General features: G+C 46.4%; 1 protein-coding gene across 3 annotated transcripts in view; it reads left to right on the forward strand.

Moving 5' to 3' along the window:
* The window catches only part of adamtsl3 (ADAMTS-like 3), a 210,193-nt gene that overhangs the window by 94,081 nt on the left and 106,112 nt on the right, over nt 1-10,000 (forward strand). For all 3 annotated transcript variants that reach the window (XM_086289669.1, XM_086289753.1, XM_086289837.1), the window contains exon 4: nt 8,511-8,638. In XM_086289669.1, the coding sequence (XP_086145795.1) occupies nt 8,511-8,638 (128 nt within the window). The remainder of the gene's footprint in view (nt 1-8,510; nt 8,639-10,000) is intronic.

The raw sequence follows: 10,000 nt of genomic DNA on the forward strand, positions 1-10,000 counted from the left end.
GTTGGAAGCCAACGCTGAAGGCTACCTGTGCAGTTAAATATGGACCCCGCTAATAATATTCCAGGTGTGTTTCATGGTCAGCGGCTTCAGAGAGAAACTGTCTTTATCAGTCAGCAGTAAAAGGTCAGCGTGGTTTTCACTCGTTACCGTCCGTGACGTGTGAGAAAAGATCTTTAACATCCGCTCTCTGACAGAGGCGACGATTTCACAGCCCTGCAGTGGCACTGATGGATTACGATGTGCTCCGAGGTCGATGCCTGCGGATAATTCATTCTGCTCAGGTCTCAAACTAATTTCCCGCACTGAGGAAGAGTGGACGCCAACCGTCATCTGCAGAGAACAGTGGCTTTACTGTACTCGCTGCCTTTTCCATCTTTGGAGAACAAACACAGGAAATGTCTTCTGGGTTACCAGCCCCCGTGGTACCGAGGACTGGATAAAACTTTACATTTCAGCTTTATGAAACCTGCAAACAAATCAGTTTTACTTACACAGGAGTGGGGATCTCAACGATGAGTTGATTACCAGGCCTCCGGAGAACTTCAGGACATGTTGAGGAGTTCATTTAGTCGTTTAAATCAAGGACACATCTAAAACCTGCAGGACACTGGCCCTCCAGGCCTGCAGGTCCCCAGCTTTGACTTAAAGTGTCACAGTCTAAGGACTAAATCTGGTTTTTGCTCAGCAGCGTTTTCTCTATAAGCATCTTTGACCTTCAGTATCGTGGTCGATATCAGGGTTTGAATAAACTGCAGCAGTGTAATGATGGTGTGTGATGAAGAGGAGCAGAGAAAAAGGTATCCTGCATGTTTCATCTGTTTTCTGAAGATTCACTTGGAAACTTTATTTTGGTTACATTTTGTGATAGTGATGTGTTTTTCAGCCCTGAAACTTGTAGAGCTCAAATTGTTGTGTGTAATTCAAGGACCTGTAAATCTGAGCATTTTCACAGTATGGAGGTAAAATTTAGGACGCCTTCATTAAATGTACGACATCGTAGAAAAAAATCAGCTGATCCTGAGGCAGTCGGGTTGATTTTTCATGGAAAGTGTCAGAGAGAAACGAATGCTGGAGAAATAAGAAAGTCGAGTCCCCGGTAGCGCTCTCGCTGCAGCATTTCAGACCGATGTGGGCCAAATATGTAGGAAGAAAACTGCAGAAGCCAGAAAAAGTTTCAAGGCGAGAGTTATACGAGGTCACGAGCAGCAGTTACTGAAGGAGACTGACGGTCAGAGAGCTCTCTCAGCTATGGTTGTGCTTTTGTTAACCACAAGTAAGCCTGAGGCTCCACGGCTGTCTGACAAGCATACTTTCAGCTTTATTTTGCACCACATATACAACTCACTTCCAAAGGGCTGCTAATGCATAATAGAGATCATTAGAAACCAGTGGATGGGATTTGCTTTGCACTGTATGAGCATCTTCTGATTTAACAGGAACTAAATGTTCCCAGAAAGCATCACTTCCTGTCGATTAGGCTCATATAGACTTTTAAGCATCCGCATCAAGACTGCTGCCACAGGCAAAATAAACCTTTACTTGTAGCTTTTAGATTTCTGGTAGTTTGCATTTAACAAAATGGATTTAGTCTGCAAAGAATGCACGCACCTACAATACGGTAAGCCGGCTGAGAATACCTTAACCAGACGTTATAAGCAGCACATTGTGTCCCGCATTCAGCGCGCTCATATAGGGAGTTGGACAGTTTTTTTCTAATCCCATCCGACACCCTCCAATTTCAGAGCACAAGCTGAGATTAATGCTGCCGGCTATTTTCACTCCCTGCCTCCAACCAAACAAAGTGATGCAAGGCTGTTTACCAGCTCGAAACTCTGCAGGAGATCAAGTGCGAAGCAACCTAATAGGATTTGCACTTGAACATGTTTCCTGATTCTCAGACAAAGAGGGAAATGATGCAATTTGGGATTAATGGAGGAGAATAAGGCACAAAGAAGTCAATAAAGTAGTGAATGAAGGGATTATTGAACCGATGACTGAATGAATAAAAGGATGCAATGACCCAACGGTGGCTGTTCATTGATTTAGATCCTCACCTTTGCCTACCTGCCTTTGGAAGCTTTCGATGCTTCACCTGTGATCGTGACCTGCATGTGGTTGTGGATGCAGGAGGCTGGAATTACTTTGTGCTGCAGTGCGGCTCAGCTCAACCTTCGAGTGACAAAGCGAGCTCAGAGCAGAGCCGCTGCATCGTCATGAGGAATGCAACCAGGTGACGTGTCCAGCATATGATCGGGAATGCCTCCAAGTTGACTGGAGATCCCCAGGTACACCCAGAAATCCGAACATGTGTAGTTCATCTTGGACGTTTTAACGTGGGAGTCTACGGGGACGGACTCACTGCTGGAGCCTCTGCTGGGCGTTAGAGGAGCTGCAGGTGTAGTTGCTTTGGTTTAATACACTATATGGACACAGAATTAATCTTTGAGTTCAGGTGTGTTCAGGTGTGGTCTGTAAAATGCGGCTCCTGCCTTTACAAACATCGATGAAAGAAAGGCTTGTTCTGAAGAGCTCACTGAAACCTGCTGTGGTGCTGCAACTGGATGTGACGTCTGCAACAATGGAATTTCTTGGAGTTTCTTCCCTCCTGGATACTCCTGATCAGCCTCATAGTGTCAGACCAGGTGAAGTCTCAGAGCCGACTCGATAACTGGAGAGCTCCAAACCTCCTCTGGCATTAACACCAACACAAAGACTGCACGCTGGCAGCTTCACGGCCGAGCAGCTCCTGTGGGAGTGAGTGTTTCAGTCCCAGAGGTTATCACCTGACCTAAACCCAGTACAGCGACAGTGCTGGTTTCTATAAGTCTTCTCTTCTTATAATGAGACTTTCAGAAAAGATGCCCGAGTGGCACCAGTGGACTCATCGCATCTGCCAGTGCCACTTTGAACCTTCAAACTGGGAAACTGAGAAATGCGCCGTGGATGGCGAGGTCATCTGAGTTGTCAGTGGACACAGCTTGCTGATACTGAACTATGCAGGCACAATGGGCCCTGCTGGCCACCCGGGCCAAAAAAGCCTTGGCTGGACAGATTCTCCTCATGCCGATGTTATTACTGTTGGAGGTCTGTGATGGCGGTTAGCTGGCCGAGCCCGACAACAAAAGGCTGTTTTATCCTATTAGCTGAGCGTTAACGTGTCTAATTCCTCTCGAGCTGTTCAGTCTGTCTCTTTGGAAGAGGCACGAAGAGAAATGTGAGAGAATCCCGAGATCCAGTTCAGCGCAGGAGTCCAAGACACACACAGCAGACCCATGTATGTGGGTACGACCCTCACAGCGTTGTCCTCTGCCAGCTCCGCTGTGAGCCAGCACTCAGCCTGGGAGGCAGGCTGAAATGAAACCTGCAGAGGTATGTCAGAAATGTTAATTCTGGTTGACCAGGCATAAATAACATTGTCAGAGGAATTAGAGTTTGTTCCTGTCCTGTGGGTTTTACTGACTGCCTGCACTGTCGCTGCTGCAGAAAAGGTTTCTCCAGCTGTTTAAACTCATGCTTTGACTATTGTCCTGGTGGTACACGGGCTAGATCGCACTCAGAAGGAAAAACTTTATTAATCCCTGCAGGAGATTTCCTATCGTAACAGCTGCTCGGGACTGTGGAAGTTGTAAAATTATACAACTGCAGCAAAAAAGCTGAGGAAACTGGATGGCCTCGGGAACCAAAGGACACGCTGCGAGGGACCGCACGCAGATGATCTCGATCCAGATTCGATCCAAGCCAAGTTCTGATGTTTTATCAGCAACAGATTCATAAAATATCTGCAGACGTACTCTGAAGGAACGTCTTCAGGAGGAGGAGGCGACTCTGGCCCTCTCTGCAGAGACAGCAGCAGAGATTCCTGTCCACGTAGGACCCCAGGTATTTGTCTCTGCCCTAAAGGAGAAAAGAGATGTAGGAGTCCTGCATCACCTTAAGTCCATCAGCAGCTCCTTTAGTTCAGCTGATGTTGAGTCTGGATGGTTCAGCTCACAGCAGAACTCTAAACTGTGAAAAAGCACTTTGGAAGGCTCGGCTCGTTCCCCCTCTGACTTCCAGTATTTTCCATAAATACTTCATTGTGCTTCATTTTTCCTCTCTCGCACACACACACACACACACACACACACACACACACACACACACACACACACAGAGGCACCACAGGGTCTGTAGTGACATCACTGACCCAGGGAAGCCAATTTTCCTATTTTTGGTGACACACAGCCAGGAAAACTCTCTCCCGCTCTCTATCAGAGCCTCCCTCCATCACTCCCTCTCTTTCATCTCAGCTTTTCACACAGCAGATAAGATAGGAGAAAGGTCGGTGTTCGGTGGGGGGGTGCGTCGAGGCTGTAGCAGCTTTGTGTGACTGCTTGCCTAAAACAGACGACTGTTTCGTGTGACGTAATGCTACTGTTGGGTGTCTGCAGAGGGCGAGGCTCTCATCAGTGTTTCGGCAGAGAGACCTGCTGTCCGTGCCGACGAACCGCTGGACTCTTCTGCACTTTGGACAACGCTCCCGATGGGACGATGCTGCGCACACGGATCACAAACTGTCAGAAATTACTTGGCTGCATCCAGTCAGGCATGTTTTGAGTAAGAGGATTGGATTATGTATAATTCAGATATCTTGGCTGAGTCTTTTTGAGCGTTTTTTGGCCTGGTGATGGTAAAATATCAAGCGTTGAAATAAGAAACCCGAGTGTGCAAAGAGGTTTCTACAGCAGCAGAAGGACTCTCGAGGCCTGCTGCTGCGGTACGATCAGTCTCCACTGATCAGCCTGTTTTACACCCAACATGCGTCTCAAACAGATTATGAGTCACTGCTGAACATGGAGGCAGGGCCAGAGGACAGGTTTGGCGAAGCCGACTGGGACGCCTGGGGTTTCCACCAGGACGGTCACGCTGGCGATGGTTTTACTCACATGTGACCAACATAACGCTCTGAAATGTATTTAGGAGCTTGTGTGCAAACATAACATATAAGATTCAGCCTCTGTTTTTCTACCGCAGCAGCTGTTGTAGTTGATGGTGGCGCCGCAGCTCCTCTGACACGCCCACAGCGACAAAGATGGTCAACAGCAGCGGCGTTGTGGCGCTCCACAACGGAGGTTGCCACAACTGGCAACCTGTCCTGGGTGTAGCCCACGTGTAGGCTCCGCCCCCACCCCATAACCCCGAATGGATAGGTTAAGAGCAGTTAAAAGGGTGGATGGATGGAAACGAAGGTGAAGCGTGCGAGTCAGTGACGTGCAGAAGTCTGGGGAATATGAAGTGACCACATGCATACGTGAACATTTCTTGTTTAATGTTTGCCAGGTGATGCATCGGCCGCTGTTCTCCTGAACGTTCCTGCACGCCGTCATGTGCGCGCCCTCCTGCACAGCCTGCATCCAGTATTTATGATTATGATAAAACTGTGGGAAATATTCCAGCCTGCTTCTCCTGAAATAGCTTGTGTGGGAAAATGTCTGTATTATATAATAGTCCTATATGCAGCGTATAATATGATGCGTAATATATATAGCTTTATAAAAGAGCAGTGAGATAACAGCGATATCTGTAAATGTAAATAAAAATGTGAGTCAGTTTTTATCTACATCATGAATCTGAGTGACCTTCAAACTCTGAACACAGAGGTGGAAACATCTGTAACATCTGTAAACGCTTTACAGCGGCTGCTGTGGCGACGTGCTGTCAGTGAGGCTGCGATCAGTCCCGCTGCTCTGAATCATTTATTCATATTCACCTGTGGCTGCTCAGCCTATCGGGAGCGACCGTCGGAGTCTGACCGCTCGTCCCACCGAAAGACGTTCTTTTATCGGGGCTTTCTTGGACAGCAGGAGTCCACAGGCCAGTTTTACCCAGAGATGCTTCTCTGTGTCGGGCTGGAAGGAGAGACGGCGTCAGCTCCATATATCCAGTGGGAATCGTTGGAAATCAGACATGTAGACTGTGTTTCTAGATTTTTCCTCACTGAAAACACAAATAGACATTTTATTTGTGAAGCTATAAACTCGAGATTACATTTACTGAAGTGTAACTAATGATAAGTGATCCGGTAGAGGAAAGTTTTCAACCTGATCTTAAAAAAGTTTCTGTCTCCTGTGTTATCATAAGTTAATAAATGTCTCGATCCTGGGTCAGTGACTCGGTGCTTTTGTGTTATTGTGAACCTTTGATTCCATCATGGATCATCAATGTTGGTGTTTTAGTTTGTTTTGTTCTCGGGTATTTCTTGAGTTCTAGTTCTTTGCTTTTGTTTGTTTACTGTAGCTTTAGTTCTGTCTTCATGCTTATTTTCTTGTCCCCCAGTCAGTCGTGTCTCATGTCACTCCTGTCCCTGTGCTCCCTGTGTTTCCTGTTTTATTTTGATAGTCCCTGGGGGTGTCCAAATTCATAGGCTGCATCCTCCTGAGGACCCGGACGGTCTGGCCTTCAGATTTGTGTCACCGCTGTCTCTGTAGAGTTTAATAAACTCGGCCGTCTGCTGCTTGCTTCCTCAATATAACAGGACACTGGAGTAAACTCTCCACCGTCTCACTTCTGTTTAATCAGTTTTCTGTTTGACGTTTATTCAGCTGTGTGAAAACTAGAACTTTAATCTCAGCCAAACCGATTTACTCAGGAACAAATCAAACACTGAAAAAAGCCAAACAATAAAAGTTTTATGTTATCTGAGTGACTCATATATCATGTTTAACCTGAGTAGCCAAAGACCGCGAGGGGTTTGAAAACGCTGTGCCAGGAGTTCGCCGTTCTCGCCCCGGTCAGCTGTCGAGCTGGTGGGTAACAGACGTCTCCGAAAACGTCGGAGCACTTTTGCAAACATGTGGTGTCTTTTTTTTTTTTTTTTTTTTTTTCTTGAGAAAAAAAATGACATTTTATTGAATCTGCAGAATCATAAGTACAATTTGAAGTGCTGTATCAGGGCAACAGGAGATGATATCAGGTCCTTAATCTGAGGATGTATTCAGAGTGTTGAATACATGTGTATGTCAATATGCATATGGTATTTTTTTTTTTCTTTAAAAAAATAACAAAATTATATCAAAAACAATTTAAGATGGAATGCACAAAAACTGGTCTGAATGCTAAACCTGCAATTGTGGATTATATGATTTCACTCTGCAAAGTCTACAGTATATAACCAGTATCATAGAAGCAGGGAATGATTCATCAGAAGAGCAGGAGCCTACGATGAAGGCTGGAGGAAAGAGGGACTGCAGCAGGAGGTTGGACAGCATAAGAAGACAGAAACTGAATGGAAGCAGGGTTATGATATGAAGTTAGGGTTCAGTAGTGATGCCAGAGCAGAGGAGCGGTATTTGGCGCAAAGAGGTTAACTCCTGACTAAAATCCAGGTCAGACAAACAACTTGCCGCCTCTCACAGACTGGGAAATCGAGAGGATCGCATGTGGTGTCTCGATAAACCGAGCAGATGTTTGAAGCTTACACAGCTACATTCTCGTGTGACACAGAAAGAGTAATAAGAGTAATATTAAAACTTAGTAGCTGCCGCCATTGTTGGAAACTGGAGTTGACTGGGCCGCGCTATGAATTCTGGGATATGGTGGGCCAGGAAGGACACACCCGACCTATCCTTCAAATCTGGGGAAAAGGAGGACGCATTTGTTGGCTGCATTTCTAGGAGTCTTTGAATTTGGACAGCCTTCGTCGCCTGGCTGTGACGCAAACGGCCTCAGGAAGATGCAGCCTATGAAGTTGGTCCCAGCTGCGTTCCCACCCGTTCCCCTACCTGTGTGCTTTCCTTGTTCTCTGTCCCAGTTTAGCTCCCTAGTTTTCATGTTTTCATTGTGGAGTTTGTCCCGCAGATAAAGCTGGCATTTTACGTTTACTTCCCCGAGTGTGTCGGGTCCTGCCTGCTACACAGCAAACGTGACAATGAAATGTCTTTTCCCATTTAGCTGCCCGTTCACCACTGGTGTAATAGTTTCTTCAGTTTCACATTTCTTGCGTCTCATTCTGGGAGTGTTGTCGCTCAGCTGTGCGGCGCCTGCATGAGCCGTTCAGCCTCTTTCCTGAGACTTTGGGACTTTTTCTAGAGAGAGCTAAACTTCTGCTGCGTCGGCTCACTGTGGATATATTTGCTCTAACGCTGTAAAAAGAAATGATCTCTGCCAGCATGGCACACTTTCACTGTGTCCCTCTGAGCCTTTAAGCTTTTTTTAGCTTAAGCTTTATCAAGAATTTATCACGGAGTGTTTCCACACGGCACAGAGCAGTAAATATACGGCCTGTGACGAGCTGTCCTCCAGCAGGTTTGTTGAATTTCCAGCAATCAGACAGAAATGCAGACCGTGGTAGAGCCATGTCTGACTGTGACTGATTCTCAGACTGCCGTGAGAACAGACGCTCGTGTTGCAGGAGCGTTTTGCTTTAGCAGGCGTTGGAAACCAACGAGGCATGCCTTCTTACAACCACAAAGCTTTGGTGTGAATGTGATTTAATACGCACAACCTTTGTGTTGCTGTTTGTCCTTCTTTAGGCATCCAGGATGACCCGCTCAGATGAGGACAGGGAAATCGGCTGGGATGCCTGGAGCGCCTGGAGCGACTGCTCTCGAACCTGCGGGGGAGGAGCCTCCTACTCGCTACGACGCTGCCTCAATGGAGGGTAACCCTCATTTACCATCTAACAAGACACAATGTGACAGCATCTTTGAAATGTGGAGCGACTTCATGGCAGAAATCTGATCATTAAGACAAGCAAAAGACCAAAATCAGCCTTCGGCGTGTGACGTGCGAGCAGAGCGGCGGCTCCCTGCTCGGGTTAATGAGACTGTTTGATGACTAAAACCTGTCAGACGGTCACAGATCTGCTCAACTCACACATTTATCGTGCCATCAAATATTGAAGAGGAATGTTCTGCTGTGTCGTTACCTGTTAAACAGATGTTTCAGGAGGGCGTGGCTTAGCACAATCATTCAGATTTTAAGCAGTAATTATGATAATTTACAGGTTCATCATTAGAGCATGTTTGCACAATGATGCTGCTCCATCACCATCACAGTCATGTTTGTGTGACTTCACGAAAAACGACCACAGAAATACTAAACATGGCTGTGACCTGCAGTGGACGTGTCACAGCACTGAAATTCACCGAAATCTGCTCAAATGTAACCAAACTGTAAGTGAAATCTGAAAATATTAAAAAATATAAAATAAAATAAGCAAACTAAGTTTAAAAGTGAACAAGTGGGTCATAAACCCAAAGCCCAGTCGCCTGTTTCTGTGTACTCGTGGCTCCTCCCACTCCTCCCACCATCATCTTTTCCTCCCAAAATCTAACGCTGTGACATCAAAAGTTGAGCAGACAGAGAGCAACAGTAATTATGATGTTGCAGCAAAACAAATGGAGCAGGGATGTCCCACACGCTGTCAGTTTACTCTGATTGGTCAGCTGACCAGGTGGAGCTCAGGTGTTGGTTCCAGCTGCAGGCTAACACAGCGCTAACCACGGTGCAGTGCAGATATTTCATATATCAATAAGTCACAGTATTCTTTGTTTGAGCTTGTTCGTATGTGACATGCTGCCGCTGTCAGAAGGTGGCGATAACGCACCCACAAGCTGTTTGCCAAACACCATCAAACAAGAAAAATAGAGTTCGTTGCGCGGTGAGACGCTCCTGCACAGACAGGAGAAACAGCCGTGGTGTCTGCGAGTGGTTACAGATCACAGTCATTATCCTGGTTACAGGTGAGAGCTCAGGTGAAGGCTCAGTGCTGTCCAAGGCTCAGATTAAGCCGAATCCACCTCCTACAACTACTTTTGATGGACCGATGGAAAGGTGGAGGTGTCAAACTTATTCCACATCGTGGGCCATCCACTGTGACCTCAAGTGGGCCAACCAGTCAAACACCATCTTTCTGTCACTTCAAAGAAGTTTAACTAAATATTTCATCTTAGTGTAAGAAGTCTGTTTCTGCAGAATGCCTGAGTGTGTACTTCATAAAGTAAACAGCAGAAATCAGCAC

Source organism: Aulonocara sp. 'chitande type north' Nkhata Bay, linkage group LG1 (genome assembly GCF_057382095.1).
Source record: "Aulonocara sp. 'chitande type north' Nkhata Bay isolate Kocher_YH1m ecotype deep benthic linkage group LG1, A_spYH_male_GT1.1, whole genome shotgun sequence".
Lineage (NCBI taxonomy): Eukaryota > Metazoa > Chordata > Actinopteri > Cichliformes > Cichlidae > Aulonocara > Aulonocara sp. 'chitande type north' Nkhata Bay.